The sequence below is a fragment of the Ixodes scapularis genome, unplaced genomic scaffold, assembly GCF_016920785.2.
Source record: "Ixodes scapularis isolate PalLabHiFi unplaced genomic scaffold, ASM1692078v2 PGA_scaffold8__174_contigs__length_109621045, whole genome shotgun sequence".
NCBI lineage: Eukaryota > Metazoa > Arthropoda > Arachnida > Ixodida > Ixodidae > Ixodes > Ixodes scapularis.
In genome coordinates this window covers 67,387,688-67,405,821 of record NW_024609883.1, presented here as the reverse complement: position 1 = coordinate 67,405,821, position 18,134 = coordinate 67,387,688, and the positions used below count along the sequence as shown (strand labels likewise).

At 44.9% G+C, this 18,134-nt stretch overlaps 1 protein-coding gene across 1 annotated transcript; it reads left to right on the top strand.

Moving 5' to 3' along the window:
• Nucleotides 1-223: 223 nt before the first annotated feature.
• On the top strand, nucleotides 224-17,354 carry LOC120839663 (juvenile hormone acid O-methyltransferase). The gene is made up of 3 exons (XM_040209984.3): nucleotides 224-778; nucleotides 10,346-10,502; nucleotides 17,176-17,354. The coding sequence occupies exons 1-3, from the start codon at nucleotides 224-226 to the stop codon at nucleotides 17,352-17,354; spliced, it is 891 nt and encodes a 296-aa protein (XP_040065918.1).
• Nucleotides 17,355-18,134: the final 780 nt, after the last annotated feature.

Here is an 18,134-nt window from a genome sequence, read left to right as displayed (position 1 = left end):
CGTAACCTTAAAGGGATATCCATCCGTATTTTGTTAGCGTTCGTTTGCGCAATTTTCTTCCGTCTTCGTTGTTTTTGTTGCGCTGTTTTTCGTGTATTGCTTTTAAACATGTACCAACTCACCCACATCGCCACTCGAATTATGTTCTAATCTGACTCATTTATACCGAAACAGCAATCAAACTTTATTTTGTCCTTTGAACAGGGAAAACTCCAACAGCAACATGGCCAGTGCTTCTTTTGACGCCAATAATCTCGACGATCAACCGCTCGTAGCGAACATTGTTCCGGAGCTCTACATCAAGGCGCACCAACTCCAGCGAACGATCAGCGTCAAAGCTCTCGACCTACTGGCATTGTCCTTCGCATCATCCAACGACGCCAACCAGCAGTTCCTCGACGTGGGCTGTGGGACGGGCGACTTCACGCGGCAAGAACTGCTGCCGCGCTGCGAGCCCTGCCGAAGGATTGTGGCCACCGACGCCTCTCCAACCATGGTGGAGTACGCCAGGAAAAACTTCCCGCACGAGAAGATCGCGTACGAAATACACGACATCGAAAGCGACGTCTCGAGGCTCTTAGAGAAGTATGGCAAGTTCGAGCGCGTCTACTCGTTCTTTGCCTTGAACTGGGTGGAAGACCTCGCGGCGGCTGTCCGAAACGTGGCCGACTTGATGACCGGAGATGGCGAGTGCTTACTGGTGGTGTCGGCTCGCATCTGTCTCTACAGGATCTGGAGGAGAATTGTGGAGATGGACCGGTGGAAAGAGTACAAGAACGTAAGTTGGTCTGCTCATTTAGTTATTGCGCTGCGAACTTTTATGTAACAACGACAATGGTGTCTGCGCTCATAGGCAGAGTGTCGAACCGACATTTTTATCGGTTCGGTTCCGGTTCGGGTTCACGGCTTTTGGTTCGGTTCCGGTTCAGTTCCGGGGAGCAAAAAATAACGGTTCAAACCGGTTCGAACCGGTTCGAACCGGTTTCAACCGCTAAATTGAGAATATATTTTTCGCGTTGTTCTGGCAATATACACTATTTACGCCGTGAAACGATTAACTATATAGTTTCTTCGATCGTCTGTGCAATTTACTTTTGTTTTTAGGTACCAAAAATATTACATCCAGTTATTTAATTTCGACGCAAGAGTAGAAAGAATATACATTAACATACATAACGTCGTGTTCATACGACTCCACATCCCTTTGTTTACCAGTAACATATATTTTACCTGAATCAAAATGTTTAAGTACAAGAGTAAAGAGTTAAGCTGGTTGGTACATACCTGTAAATAGATCAGCTTCAAATTTATAACTATACTGTATTTTATTGTGCTTTCTTCGTGTTTAAGTAAAATTCTAAAGTTCAAGCTGATCTATTTACACGGTATGAAATGTTGACGCAGTGTGGTAGGTCGCCTAAAATACACGTGATTAATACAACTTAGTGTCGCAGTGCTAAAAATGAAATCGTGATTGTGTCCTAGAACTAAGGAATTAATTACATCACATAAAATTATGAAATTAGCACCTCGTGCTCATGCTAATTACGAAATAAGATTTACGAAATACGCTTCACAATATATATGTATATGGTGACGACACAACTGAGCTAAAAGCAATGAAATTTTCAGAATGTACCAAAAGTTTTAGGATAATTCCTTCCAGACTATTTTTTTATAGAAACACCGAGCGGCAATCCAAATGCTTGTTGTTCTAACCAAACATTGTTTACACTCAGCACCGCATGCATGCCACTAATCATGCAGCAAGAAGTCATCCCAATTGTTCACTCTAATCTATACTCCCCTTCGCAGTCAGATCGAATCTGGCCCAAAATAGCGCTTGCCCAAGTGAAAATTTTCTTATGCAGAATAAGCTGGCATAGCCTGGCTGTTGAGGTTTGTTCTTGACAAGATGCCGGTCAATTTAATTTGCAAATGAGCATCACCTTTGCTAACTGATGATCTTAACCCGATAGCGTTAAGGAGCCTATGTCGCAGAAAAGCCGATGTCGGTGGCGTGTTTGGAAAATCCTGATTGGTCGATAGGTTCATGACGTCAGAGCTACATACCCTCGCACAAGAATTTCAAGGAACCCACAATGCTCACGTGAAACGTGACATCACGCGTGGAATGAGAGTGATTAAAACATGACATGTAGTGCGCATTAAAGGTCGCCGTATGTCTCAAATGATTTCACTTTTAAAAGTAATTGTTTTGCCTTAAAGAAAAAAAATTAAGAATTTAAGGATTTTAGGCGGGATTCGAACCCACGACCCTTTAATTGCGAGTCAGACGCTTTTTACTAGGAACAGCGCGAGCGTCTGGCACGACAAAAACGTGCTTTTTGGTCAGAGCGTTTTTGCAAACAAAGTATTTTCCAGAGTCACGCTTTTTGGTCTGCGCCAAAGATGCACGGAAGAGGAGCCTTTGCAATACAGTATGTTTTTAAAACTCCCCCTCCCCCCCTCCCCCTCCCCCTCCCCCACCCCCCCCCTCACACACACGCACTTCTTTATACAGCGGAGCTGTTAAGGGCTAGTTTCCCCAGTGTCGTGTCCGTCAGCAAACAAATGATGACACTAAACTCTGGACAGCTACCGCCATCTATAAATGACGACGGCAACCAGACAACCGGCTTGCCGGTTGTCTGGTTGCCGCCGTCGCGCATAGATGGCGGCAACCTCTCCAGCCTTTCCACTCTGGCTTGCCGACTTGCGGCCGGCCATTACTTCATTTACACCATAGTACAGCTTCGCTGGTCTTCCTTCTTCTCCAGAGTGGAAGGCTGAAAGTATTCCTGAGGAATTGCCTCCTCCGTTGGTGTGTGCTCATTCGACAATTTTATTTGACACTTGTTAACCTCAACCCTTCATTGCTTTTATTTTGCACCCCGTGAAGCTTAGATGGGTCATAAAACGACATCGGGTTGGAATGTTCATGACTTTTCCGAGGCGTACTGGTCCTCTGGCCCAAGTGTACTCGCACAGGCCACCACTGATTCAGAAGCTTCTTTGTCGCGGTGAAATTGCGATGATTAAATGAGACTATTTCTTTTAGTCTTGCCTTCCCAAAAATTGATGTCAAAATTGTAGGATCAAAACCACCCCGCCTGACCACAGTCGAGCGCAGCTCATGGATTGGACAGGAGGACTGCGTGAGCACCGTACATCGGCTCGTAACAAACAATGTCTTGGCAGACACTTGGGTAGTGGCTCGTGTCCAACCACTGCTGTGATGAGAATAGCCGAACTCTAACAATGCCTGGAGCTGAGCACGCGTTTTTTTCCCTTTAAAACTCCAGTGCGGGGGTATGATTAACGTTGGCGGCATAAGATAGGCACCGGGCCACATGGCCGCTTCTGGCTCCGAGTTGAGGGGATGAACGATGATCATATTTCTCGAATTTTTTTGCGACTGCCATTGCCTAGAAAAAATAACAAAGCCAACTTCAAGCAGTTATTAACGTTAGAGAATGATCCTGAGTAGTATTTAGTGATGTATAGAATTTTTTTTAGCTCCTTAAGCAAAGTACAGAGGGAGTCGAAACTTGGGCAATAACTTGAGAACGACGCTCGTGTGGGACTTACAGCGACTGCCAACGTTCGGCTGCCTCTTTGAGTCACTAAAATATCCTTTGTTTTAGTATTTCTTCCGTACACGCGTGTAGTTTATGTAACGTCATATTAATAAGTCGTATTTAGTAATTTCAGTACTTCTATTCTCAGGGACATCTTTCGGATGCAGTTCAGCAACAACGAAAAAATATTTGGGTGCCTCAATTATGTAAAATGGGTCTTGCAACATTTTTTCTTGTACTTTCAATAAATAGTGTTAAGAAATAACTCCTAACGTTGATAGCTTGCGGAAACATCCATTAGTTTTCCCCTAATAGCAGATGCAGAAAAAATAAAGGAAAGAGACAGCTGTCGATATCTCCTCAACTCGCAATTCAAACAGGCGGCCACGTGATCTGATACCGCCAGTGTTCATCACAGTCATGCTCTAGGCGGCTAGGGTTTGGAAAGCAAAAGCTTGGGCTGGGAGCTTCAGATATTGTTAGAATTCGACTACTATCATATCTAATTGAGATGAGCCGTTACCCGAATGTTTAGCGGTGCTGATTGTCATGAACCCGAGCACTCAACTAGGGGTTATGAAAATCACTTACGTCACGGTGTCACGTGACTCTCGGTGCGAAATCATGATGTCATGTTACGTCATGCTGTCAACAATGCTAATACATCTAGTGACTTCCTCAAATTAAATAGAGTTGACGCAGTGAGTCACATGACGTCACGAGGTCACGTGACAACATTTATTGACACCATGACGTCACGTGAAAACGTGACACATGGTTAATCATAGTGTCATGAAAACCCACAACTTACCATACTTTTAAATTCTGTATATGACGATTTGATCCATAGATAGAAATACAGCCGCCAATTTTTTATTCCCATATGTTGATTTTGTGATAGTAACAAAAAAGAGAAAAAAAAAGAAATATTACCTTGAACCGTTTTGAACCGGTTACCGTTATATTTTTTTTCGGTTCGGTTCCGGTTCAGTTCCAAGATGGCGGGAAAGGTTTCGGTTCGGTTCAGTTCAGGTTCGGCTAAATATAACGGTTCTGTTCCGGTTCGACACCCTGCTCATAGGTACAAAAGCGACGACAGCGGCGTGACGCGTGTCCTCTGACGTGCACATTAAAGTTTTCCATATTAATCCGGATTGCGTCACAAAGATCCTTTTCTAGTGCTTTCTTCCTAAGATTGCCTATTGTTTCGCACTCACATAAAAAAATTAATAAAGAAAAGTCCTGTGTTAATTTAGAGAACAAGCAATAGCTGCGACACGTCACGCAAAGTCGTTGGGCACCGTGGAGTGCGTAAACAAAGGCGTTCAAAACAATAGATATTTGACCATTTTTTTTCGAACGCTTTTGTTTCTTTTTTGTTCCGGTGCGCGTGACTGCACGACTTCCGGCACGAGCTTCTGTGCTACGACGTCATTTTGTTATCGAATGTTTTTTTGTTCTTTTTTTTTTTATCCAGAGAGCGCGTTTTGAGGGCGTAGGGTACTACAAAAACCTTAAGTTTAAAGCGGGTTGTTCACGCTGTGGTGTAGCTCGATTCTCTTTTCGAACGCCGAGACGAACGGTCGAGGAATCATGAGCTCCAGCGGAGCGCGTTCTGCGGCTAACCCTAGCCGGAAATTTTTCCGCAAAATGTAGCAGGAAAGTTTTCCCGCTAAACTTGGCGCGGAAAATTCCACTTCACACGCAGCGGCCCCAGGTTTGATTCCCTCAAGCGGCGGGCGATTTTTTAAGGATTTGGCAACGTCGATGACGGACGCCATACAACGCAAACAACGACATCAACAACAACATAAACAACTACAGCACGAACTAACACATCAACAACTACAACCTCAACGACGGACGTCATTTCTAGGGGTGGGAAGTGCCCATAACAGCTATCGCTGTAAAGCCATTCACCACGGCATCAAGTAAAACACAACGGACAAGAGACAATTCATCCTGCAAAGATTGTCAAGCATAACATTCGAATATCAATAAGATTTGGGTCAAATGTTTTAGTTACTGAAAGGGGCCCTGCAATCATATTTAAGCGTCTACCTTTTTTGCGGTTTCCACGTCTCTTGGGGTTCGGGCAAGCCAGCGGGCACGGAGAGACAAACTAAATATCAGTGCGTCATTTTTTAACCGGACAACGCGGAAACCTCCTCCACTACGAGGGCGACCCGCGTTGCCGAAAGTGCGCGATATGTGACGTCTTTGGTCCTGGGCTTACTACTGGTCAGAACAGCTAACATTTTTTTTTAGTCGAGATACAAAATATATGTCTCGCGAACCGTTTCAATTATGTATGAAAGTAGTTTTTGTTCAGTATTTTAGATCAGAAAAGAAACAAATGCAGTTTATAAAGTACGGAAACAAGAAATGACCCGTCGACATACCCACCCCCAAGCGGCGGAAAAAACGGCGCATACTAGGAAGGAGTTGTGGGATGAGGCGCCGACGAACGGCGAGCGTAGAAAGGTCCCTGATGTACGCGGCGGCGCTGCGGTCGTATACCGGCTCAAGGATCCGACCGGTTCCGAGCGTTCCGAAGGCTTTCGGAGCGGGCTTGGCTGGCGGTTTTGCCATTTAACGGTATGGCAGTGCGAGGTGGCTCCCGATCTGAACTGATATTTACTTCATGTTTGCTGTCGTTTGTGGCCAATGAAGTGTTATGCCGAATTAGTCTTTAATCGTGAAGCAAATGTAATGCGAGCCGCCCTGGCCGCCCGCTTCGTACAGCCTATCCAACATGTGCTTTAGTGGCGCCCTCTCGAGCCGTGGACACGGAGTGCGGCAGCCGTGAGCGCTCGATGAGCTCACTACCCCTCCTCTAGTTCACGGCCACTCAAGCCAGGACCTACGACGTCATGAAGGAGGTTATTTTTTGCTTGCTTTTGTAATTATAATTTGCCTCTAACCTTTAAAATAAAGCGAAATTTGAGAAAAGAATAAATTCATTAAGTTATTACGTTCAGTGCGCTCAGAATCGGTGCGAAATAAAAAGCAGACAAAAAATGTTGCGGGGCCCCTTTAAATCAGTACATAATCTTCAAAGGATGAGTTGAATAGAGATTAAAAAATATATCTCAAAAGACCGTGCGCGAAGCGAGAAAGAAATTCCGGGAGCACCTTGCAAATTTCGCCTTGCCACATCTCCACCTACCACTTGACACAGAGAGAAAGAGAGAGAGAGAGAGTCTTGCGGAATTGCTCGCCATGTTCTCGCCTGCTCGCCCTCGTAAGTTCGGTCACTTCCAAGGTTACCTCCGTCGTCTGCTAGAGCCGGTAAGCTTTTGAAAAAAAGGTCTACTGATATTTAGATTTTATCACATTTTAAAAAAGAAAATGACAAGTGCGACTACATTAGGAAAAAGACGTTATCACACTCACAATACAGCTTCTGCAAATTTTTAATTTGTAGAGATAAAAAAAAAGGGGGGGGGGGGGGGTGAAAGAGAAGTGTTTTTTCCGCCATATATTTGTTTTGCTCGGCGGACAGTAGGTGACGGGATAAACATCGTTGTAAATCAGCTAATTACCTAAAATACATTAATTAACTTTTAAATATTGGTTTTAGGAGTTGACATTGCAATACCAGTATTAACGGCAATTACTATTAGTGGCCAGAGCCACTAAAAAAGGTTGAGAACATGAAATTGCTTTTGAGATATTGAGAAATTGGAATTTTCTAACCCAATTTCATAATTGCGCGCGTAGAGCGCGCCACGAGCACTGCACTGCCCACAATGACGTTCAGAAGACTGACGTAGTCGTTTCAGTCAACCGTCACTTGGGTCGCTCGCGGACCCACTAAAGACACGCTGCCGAGATTGTGACGACATGATTGACACGCATGCGTCATTCTTATAAGCGTCATTCTGGGCAGGGCTTGCGGCGCACTGTTTGCGCGGCAATTTTAAATCGGGCAAAAAAAAAAAAAAAAAAAAAAAACGTGAAAATTTATTAAATTTCACGTTTCACGTGAAAATTTATATTAAAAAAACATTACATTTTTGCAAGTTATTTCAATTTGTCTGGGCTCTAGTTGCAAATGCCATTAATACTGCAGCTGGAATATGGCCACTAAAATCAATCATTATAAAGTAAATTTAGATATTTTAGTTAATTAGTCAACTTACCAAGACAATTGCTCCCTCATCTTGGATCCGCCAAGCCTGGAAAATACATGGTCAAGAGGGCACTGATCTAACTTTCACTTCTTTTGATTCAAAAAGTCTGGTCAAATTAAAATAAAAACACGCTGTACATGCTTCACAAAAAAGAAAAAAGAAAAAAAAGAAGATAATAAACGAAGAAAGACCCCTTCTGAATATCTCTTCAAATAGTGCTGCAATGCGACAGAGTAAGCTTTAAAAGTTACTTAAAAGAATAGAGGAAGGATAGAAATTTTAAACTTGCAACACAGTCCAGAGAGTAAAGGGCCCAAGGCTGCGTAGATGAAGCTGATTGATAACATATTGCCAAAACAAACAACAGAAGTAATCAAGAGCTTCGCAGTCTTGTTTTTAACGATACCTCCAACACCTGAGATGAGAATTTGCTAAAGAATTCGCCAGACCATTTAATCTCCGAAGCGATTTGCTAGTTGACGAATAGTATACACCATTTTCATGCTGAAAAACCACAACGCACATGCAATCTCTACAGTCCAACACCATAGAGTTATTATAATGTACGCTAGAGGTTCAACTGGCGCTAGTGTCTATGCGACTTCCCTGACGGATATTAGAGCAGACAGCAACAGTTACTTTTGGGGTGCTCCTCTGCATTCCTATGGGAAAACGCGCGTGCATTTTGCCTGTTCGCCGGAAAATAACACAGAACACTTTGGTTATTTGGGTCGTACCAAATAGTATGCACCTTGATTAACATTGTAAAAGTGTGATTGCTGTAGTTAGCGCATTTTTCTTCATCAGTGAACGATGTTTAACTCCACTACATTTCAGTCCCAAAAGTGTGTTCCGCAGCAGGTGTGTAAAAACAAGCGACGATTCAAAGGAAGATTACAAAAAAAAAAAAAAAAATATGCCAGTCCTGTCACTGTATGAAAAGGACCCCCTCGTGCATGAGCGGACAAAAACATTTAAAATCTAAAGAATAAAGTGCGTGGGCTGTGAAAGGTGCCTCTTCGTACTGTTTTCTCTCCCGGGCGGCTTTTATCGGGCACTTGTTCTCTAAGATGTCCAGCTTGCGGGTGATCTTTTGAACGTAGAACTTCGCACAGAGAAGAAAGAATAAAGCGGTGCTAGTATTTTATATAGGAATATATTACGTGACCTTCAATTTATTTTGATCGTACATGCACGGGTAGTTACTGATCCAGTGTTATACTGCTTAGTTCATGGCGTCTCCCTTAATTTCCAGATGTCCTTCGTTCGTTTGGCACGTATATCCCTCATGCTGAAAAGCGCCGACGTCGTGTTCGCGCTCACAGTGTCCGACAGTGCCCATAAACACACGTACGAAGCCGTTATAGCCCCGTTTCTCATGCGATGAGTTTGAAAGAAAAACGCCATTACTGACCAATTCTTTTGTCGGTATGACTGGGAAATGTTCCAAGCTACCTAGTACGTACGAATTATTTGGGATATTTGCTCTTGTGGTCAAGCGCAGAGAGAAAATGCACTCTCTTTTTCCCCTTAAAAATGCATTACCGGAAGTCAATTTTCGACTGGTTGCTGTCTGCTTCAATTTGCGTTAGCACACTAGGGCCACTTGAACCTCTAGCGTACATTATAATAACTCTATGCGTGACACCAACGCACCAGCGGGTGGTCACTCCATGTTCTTGGCGATATGAAGAAATTGGTGGTGCTAGGGGTATGTTGGAAAAGATACGCAGTAAGCCAGTAAGCAGCAAGGCAATGACAGCTGATGTAACGTCAATGCAAACCATGTTTAGGGAAACAATGACGCATTTTTACAGCGAAGTTGTATATGGCTAGGGTTACGTGGATTTTTCATGTGCGTCAACAAAAACTCGCAGCGCCCTCTCTTTGTCGTCATTCCATGCGCTGCGTGCCTAGTTTCCTTCCGTTATCCCGGGATGGCGGTCCCGTCGCGCGTGTCTAGTTTCCTCCGGCTCTTCGGGGCGGCGATAGTCGTCCACGTGAATGTATATAAAAGACCAGAAAGACAAGTTTCCGTTCTCCATTTTCAATTACATTTCTCTTCGCTTGTTGTAATTGGAAGGTCGCGTATAGTCCGGACTTCCGAAAAGCAACGGCGGGAACGGCAACGAGAATGACAGCGGCGGCGGCGGTCGGCAAACACTACCGATGAAGATCGTGCATAAATGTGTTCGTACCTTCGTTAAAATTTCTGTGTCACATCTGTGCCGTGTGCTAAACAGCTGCACTGGTCATTCTCCTTCACAGAGAGGAATGGCCCATGATTTTTAAACCTGGTTGCTTTTCACCCACTTGAATCTACAATCTGTGTGTAAGAAGACAAATAAATTCGCTGCATATTCGAAAGGGTGCGTTACGAATCACCTGTTCTGCTTAAATAGTTGGTCATTTTGGTATCTTAACGTGTCCCTACTCGTGTGATCAAGCACGTGCGACTTTAATCCTGCCAAAATTGCCTTTATGCGCAGACTGCACGTGCTTTCACACGCCGGGCTAGATTGTTCGTAATAGAGAGTTTTACAGCAGGGGGCCCCACGCTTTGGGTCTCCCAGATAGCTTTGGGTCCCCCAATGGGAAGCTATCTAATGTCTCTTTCTTAACGCGTAGGTTGTCGAGCGTTTTATTCCACAAAGCCAGGATATAGGAGACGGGCAGGGCCTCACCTCCTATATGCTAAACGTTCTTCAGAAAGCCAACCTCAAGCCGCGCACGTGCGAAGTGCTAACTCAAGACTCACGCAGCATGGATAGAGACGAATTCATCCGTAAGTGTTTTTGGCCATCGCGGCATCATTTCTCATATCCACGCCTTTCGGGGAGGAGATCAAACTATATGGGGCGATTCTTCAGCATGCTTTTAATTTTCCAAGGGCTCTTTGTTTACCCGAAACAAGTCCTGTGACCGGAGTTGTTTACGTCATCTTTCTCCGACGAACGTGGGGTACAAAGTAGACATTACTGCTACTTCAGCGTTCGAGTGGGATTCATCTTCAATGGGAACTTCAGTAATTAAAGAGGAGCTCCGGCAGAACGTTCCCTTACAAAAATTATCAATGAGTTTCAATTGGGTTTCTCATATGTTTTATAAGAATACATTAGAAACTCAATCGAAACTCATTGATGATTTTTGTAAAGGTTCGGCTACGTCAGCCGGGGGCAGCGTCAAAAGCAGAAATAAATAATTCATGTTGTTATCCACCTGGGTGTAGATCTCAGCCTAGCCTGTAGGGGCGCGACGGTTGAATCTACTTCCCAATGGATGGGCGGAAAGTTGTGGGAATTGACTTCTATAAAAAATTTTGTGTGCCAACTTTGGAGAATGTAACTTAGTCGAAGATGGTCGTGTGTACCTGTGGCGTTGGAATAAGGCTACCCTTTGCAAAATAGCATTCCTCGACACACACCGCCGTGAGAGTAGGGTCGAAAGTTGCTTGACTGGTTTGCTTTCTGTTTGATGTGGGACGCTTAAAATGGCCCGAAGGAATGCAGAACGGGTTGTTCTTTGAACTTACTGGAGACTTTCCTCTGATAGACTTCGTGATCGAGTGCCTCTTTTGAGATCTGTCCTGGATTAAACAAGAGCCCTGTCCTCTTTGTGCTTGATACACAACCAAAGTTGTAGAGAGGTAGTGTCAAATAATAAAAAAAGTGGAAACCACGGGAGTGATTATCTATTACTGCGATAGTATTTATCCTCGCACAGACGGGCAGGTTAGGAGGAAACTGAATTTATGTGTAGGTTACGTGACGTAAATTTTCCGCTAAATTTAGCCGGGAACCTGAATTTGTCTGTAGTTCCCGTGACGTCACGTCACGTGACATGAATTTCCCGCCAAATTTAGAGGGAAAACTGAATTGGTGCATTGGTCACGTGAAGTCAATCGTTTCGCTAAATTTAGCGGGTAATCTGAAATGGGCATGGGTCAGGTGACGTCCATTTTTCCGCTAAATTTAGCGGGGAAACTGAACTGGCGCATAGCTGATGTGACGTCAGTTTGCCGCTAAATATAACGGGGAAGCTGAATTGGTGCATAGCTCACGTACCGTCAATTTTTCCGCTAAATTTAGCGGGAACCTCTATGAGTGCATAGGCCTTATGACATCAATTTTCCCGCCAAATTTAGCGGGAAAACTGAATTGGTGCATAGGTCGCGTGACATCAATTTGCCGCTAAATTTAGCGGAGAAACGTAAGTCGTGCATAGGTCGCAAGACATAAATTTTTCGCTAAATTTAGCGGGCAAGTTGAATTGGTGCATAGGTCACGTGACGTAACTTTTCCGTTAAATTTAGCGGGAAACTGAATTGGTGCATAAGCCACGTCGTCTTTCTGCTTGATAGCTGTTGTAATTGAGTTTATGAATCGCCACCAGGGTGCCCCTTTTCCTTTAATCGCCCTTGTGCGCGTGAATAAAGAAGAAGTGTAGCAGCGTTCGTCGGGGCTGGACGTGTCCTTTTTCCTTCGGCGTGTCCGCTTGGCCGCGGGCCGCCGCTGCCCTCCACGCCATCGTCGTCGTACCGTAAGCCTTCCTGCGCATATATCCTAATGCAGTATAGCCCCTCAAACACTACATTCTGGCACCAAGCCTCGAACGTGCTGTACTCCTTGCTCAGCAGTTCGAGCAGTCCTCTCGCGATTGCGATCAGGGGTGCTATGTTGCGCTTTTTGCACTCCCAGGAGACTTGGAAGAGGGAAGTGACGTCAACTACTAGAGCAAATGCAGATTGGATGTTGACAGAAAAAAACAAAATCAACATCCAATCTGCATTTGCTGCGTTGTTGACGTCACTTCCCTCTCCCTAGTCTCCTGGGAGTGCAAAAAGCGCAACATAGCCCCCCAGTACCGCCAGCTATCAACAAATTTAAACTCGCAAGTACAGTCTTGTGTTGAGCGGGTCTTCGCGCCGCGGACGCAAAACAACGCCGCTCGACCGTCACCGTCATCCGGCCGTGTCCAAGACGGCGAGCGCCAGCAATTCGTTGCCTGCTCATCCCGAGCTGAAGGTTTCAATTTATCTCCGCGCCACCAACAGCGCCCATCGGCTTGTGTTTGCGAGCGACGACCAGCACGTGACGCCCCTCCGGGAGCGCGTGCTTTCCGTTACGGTGCACAATTATACGACTTTTAGAGAAGAAATTGTTTCCATCGTCTGCGCTTCCCTCACAGAGAAGGAATTCCAGGAGGCAACTTCACGAGACCCTGCGTTGCGTGAAGTCATGAAATATACTTCATCATCATGGCCAGAGGAAGGCAAGCTATCTCCAGAACTCAGGTCATATTTCGTTCTTAGAGATCAGCTTTCCGTGGTCGACGGACTCCTTTTCCAAGGAGAGAAGATCATCGTGCCGCCGAGTCTGCGCGACAAGGTTATCCAGGTCGGCCATGAGACCCATCAAGGAATATCGAGGACGACGAGTTTTATAAAGGAACTTTATTGGTGGCCACATATCGCAGAAAACATCAAGAACGTAATCCAGCATTGCACTGTTTGTCACTCCACCGACAAGCCCGCTAAGGCTTCCCCGGCGCCCCTACAGCCGGTAGCATTTCCTTCCCATTCGTGGACCAAGCTTGCCATCGACATCGTTGGGCCGTTTGAGCAAGCCCCACCAAAAGAACGTTACTTCATTACTTTGGTGGACTACCACAGCAAGTGGCCGGAAGTGGCTTCGTCCCACAACGTCACGACAGCGTCAGTCGTCGACTTTTTGAAATCGATTTTTTCTCGAGAGGGCCTGCCTCTCGAGATAACAACAGATAACGGTCCACAATTCACATCCCATGAGTTCAACCAGTTTCTACAGACAAATGGCATAAAACACGTAAAATCTTCCCTTTATCACCCTCAAGGTAATGGGCAAGTTGAAAGATTCAATAGAGTCCTAAAGTCCGTCATCCAGTTGGCAATGGTGCAACGCCGTCCGCTTCGAGAGGCCATCACTGAATACCTTGGAGTTTATCGAAGCACTCGGCATGCGGCCACAGGTGAAACCCCGGCGTTTCTGCTGCATGCAAGAAATCATCGGACTCGCCTACACATCCAAGGACGAGCAACTCCGGATCCACCTCTACCTAGGCACATTGTCCAGCGCGACCTGCCGGAAAGGGTACAGGCGTACCAAGCAAAGATGAAAAAGTACTCGGACTCAAGGCGAGCAGTGAAAGTGCCATCTTTTAAAACAGGACAGTATGTAAAGGTCCATAAGCCAAGACACCATGGTAAATTTCAGCACAAGTATTCTGAACCACAGATGATTTCTGCGAAAATTGGTCCTTCTACATATACACTTGATGATGGTACAACATGGAATGCCGACAAATTTACTCGTACACCTCTCAAACCTACGTACTCACACAGATCACACAGATCATCCTGGGCGGCTGATGAAGCTTTGTTTCCTTGTGCACCTCTTCAGCCCATCCCTGCCGTTCCTCCCGTCAGCTTTTCACGAATTCCTCCACCTCCTGGTGTCTTCGGCACTGAACCACCCTCCGTGATTGGTCGTGAAGCGTCCGCCAGTGCTCCTCCTCCGCCTGGTCTACACTCTGTAGAATCAGAGCGAAGTTCCCCTAGACCAAGCCATCTGGACCAGTCCTCCCCCGCAAAGTCGTCACCGGAAGTGAGCGGAACTACCGAGTACAGCGAAGCATCAACCTCTGCCAGATCTGCCTCACCAACTCCGGATCATGACAATATCGAACAGGAGCAACCTTCTTTCATTCCTCTTGGTGGCTGATGAATGACTATCCAGCTTCACGTCCCCCAGCCCGACCGCAGCGACCCAAGCAACGACCAGCTTGGCTCGACGACTATGTCTGCGATTATGTGTGTGCTGAATGAATTTTTGTGCCCTGTGTGCTCATGATGAAACGTTGCGGGATAGGATGTGTTGTAAATAGTTTTGGTTCCCAGATTTATTTCGTTCTTCATGTTCTCTCTTTTTTTATTTTACGGAAGCAAGAAAATGATATGTTGTAAATACCTTTCGTAGCCTGATAGTTTTCGTTTCTTTTTGCTCTCCTTTTGCTTTATTTTAGGAAGGGAGAAATGTTGTAATTGAGTTTATGAATCGCCACCAGGGTGCCCCTTTTCCTTTAATCGCCCTTGCGCGCGTGAATAAAGAAGAAGTGTAGCAGCGTTCGTCGGGGCTGGACGTGTCCTTTTTCCTTCGGCGTGTCCGCTTGGCCGCGGGCCGCCGCTGCCCTCCACGCCATCGTCGTCGTACCGTAAGCCTTCCTGCGCATATATCCTAATGCAGTATAGCCCCTCAAACACTACAATAGCCTTGTCCTCTTTCTGCTTGATACTCAACCAATGTTGTAGAGAGAAATAATAATAAAACAAGCGGGAACCACAGGGGGGATTATCTATTAATGGGATAGCAATTATTGTTACACACACGGAAAGTTTAGAAGGAAACTGAATTTATGCGCAGGTTACGTGACGTAAGTTTTCCGCTAAATTTCGCGGGAAAACCTGCATTTGTCTGTAGGTCCCGTGACGTCATTTGTTGTGACATCGATTTTCTCGCCAAATTTAGAGGGGGAACTGAATTGATGCATTGCTCACGTGACGTCAATTGTTTCGCTAAATTTAGCGGGGAAACTGTACGGGTGCAAAGGTCATGTGACGAAAATTTTTCGCTAAGTTCAGCGGGGAACCTGAAAAACGGCCAGGACACATCAGCTGAAATTCTGGAGTAGCAGCTTAATAATGCTATCGCATCAAAAAAAAAAAAAAAAATTCAAAGAAATCTTTATTCTGCTCTGATTAAAACCCCCAAAATACATTCATATTAAAATTTAAAAACAGCGCAAAAGACTGGACAAAAAGACGAAGTACACGGGACAAGCGCTAACTGGCAACTAGAGTTTATTGAACGCTTCAAAATTTGCTATGGCTGTGCACGCGCGTAATCTCACCTCAACAGTAACCCGGCGTGCCGCCAAATCAGTAGATATTGCCGCCCCCAGCCTGTTCAAAGAGTTAGCGAAACAGCTACATCTCCCCGCCACACAACCCGAACGAGGAAAGGAAAACGCGTCGTGTAAATATTTACAAGCTAGATAGTGTTGAAGAAAATGCACTCTTTTGGTTCGCATATACACCAATGCAACGCTAATGCAAACGTCTTTGTCGCACGCGTGTATTTTTGCCAAATACATCCTTTCCTGACTGAGCATCTCGCGTTAAAGAGGCGATTTGAAAGATGGAACAGCTTCAAGGATCTTTAGATGTAGAACATCGCGGTCTGATTCTGATGCTGTGCACGTGTTGTTGCCAGGACTACTTTAGTACAGAACACTTTCTTAAGTTGACCCGCTGTCACAAGCTGAAGGTTGGACTAAAGCGTAACGAAACACAAAAAAACAAAACAAGCGATGTAATATCAATATCAAGAAAATAGAGTGGGAATCCAAAACCCTCGAAGCATTTATCAAGCTCAAAAAAGTAGCAAGTACAAATTTTGTAAATGGCGAGCGCACTATAGAACACCAAAAGTCACATTACGGGAGTTGTGACATTGTTATGTGACATCAGTCAAATGTAACTCTATGTGGAGCGCAAGTCTGTCTGCTTCTTGCACAGGGGTTGTGATGATGTAAGAATGCCAAACTCTTATTGGCAAATTGAAAAAAAAAATAATGGCATAGCTCAATGCATTTAACATTGAATTCCACCCACACTCTAAAAAAATGTCTGTAAGTCTACTTTCACGCACACCACTCGGAGAGCCAATCACCGCAAACTACGGAGGCAGCTCAGCGAATGACGATGCCGAAACATATGTTTAGACCAAAAAACGCAGTCTGAGTTGCGACATTAAGCAATGCAATAGTGACGTTTTGCATTGCTTAATGTCACAACTCAAACTGTGTTTTTGATCTAAACATATGTTTCGGCATCGTCATTCGCTGAGCTGCCTCCGTAGGTTGCGGTGATTAGCTCTCCAAATGTTGTGCGGGAAAGTAGACGCACATACATTTTTTTAGATTGTAGTCCAAGAACAGGCCCTGTTGCACGGTAAGTCAACGCTGTGTCTGTGGCCTCATTCATACAGACAACTAGCTCAACTATGCACACCCTGTTGCAATTTCACTTCATAGGGCGGAGAAGTCCCGCTCTTCACGCGTTCTAGAAATGCCCTGTTTGGACAGCCCTTCAGACGACCAGGAGCACTAATTTGGACATTTGGCGAGAACGTCGGCAAGAAATGCGGCGGCCGTGATTGACCGGTGCACACTTGACCTTGGCGCTGGCCAATCACAGCCGTCGAATTTCTCGCCGACTTTTTCGTCAAGTGTCCAGATTAGGGCCGAGGAATTGACATTTCATCAAACAAGTGTGTCTTTCCTTCGCGAACTGTCTTCTTGCGCTTTACTTATCGCTCTTCCCTGCCGAGTTTGGAATACATGTTAACTCCTCTTTTTTTCAGAAATCCAACTTTCACTAAATCCGATTATGCCATTGCTGTCCGAGGAATCAAAGACGATACTCAAGAGAGACGTGGCGGAGGTTGCGCTCAAGTTTTTGTCCGAGAAACCAGCCGGGGATCCGCAGTACCTCTCGGACGTCTTCGTAGTTCATGCAAACAAAATTTCCAACGAAGCTTAAAATGGATCCTCTAGTCTTTATCTAACCAAGCGCATAAAGTATTTATTTTCAGCGATGGAACGCGATAGAACTACGCGATGAAACACATCAAGCAGCGACAAAATTGCATTCTTACGGCAGTTGTTATCTTTGTTGGGTTTTATACATACCACCGGTAAACCAACCACGCAAAAAAATACCACCCTCCCCCCCCCCCCCCAAAAAAAAAAAAAAAAAGAAAAAGAAAGGATGACGGAGAATTTAACTGTACGATAGTGATCAGTGATAATAAGCACTTGAAGCCGGTGAACGCCATGACGCTGCACTTTTGGTACTGGTTTATTGGCTCCGTCGAATTTAGCGTCGACTGCCGTCGGACTGAAAATAAAATGGAGTTTAGTGTTTCAAGCATGCAATAAAAAGTATAAAGGAGCGGATGGACACTTTTCAACAATACATCTAAATGTGAGAAGTATTAAGAATAAGGTTGACAATCTCGAAATATTTTTTTCAGTCTCTGAGTGTGGAATTTAATGTTTTGTACTAACAGAAACCTGGTTAACGAAAGATGACAATACGGGGTCGAATTCAGACGGTTTGAAGGTGGGACATGGACAAGACATACAAAGCTCAAGGTATAAGAGACAAAGATGAAAGAGCGTGTTGGTAAAAATGCAGGAGTCAAAGAAAGAATAAAAACACTTTGACTCCTGTATTTTCACCAACACGCCCTTTCATCTTTGTCTCTTATATTTTGAGCTTTGTATGTCTTGTCCATGTCCCACCTTCAAACCGTCTGAA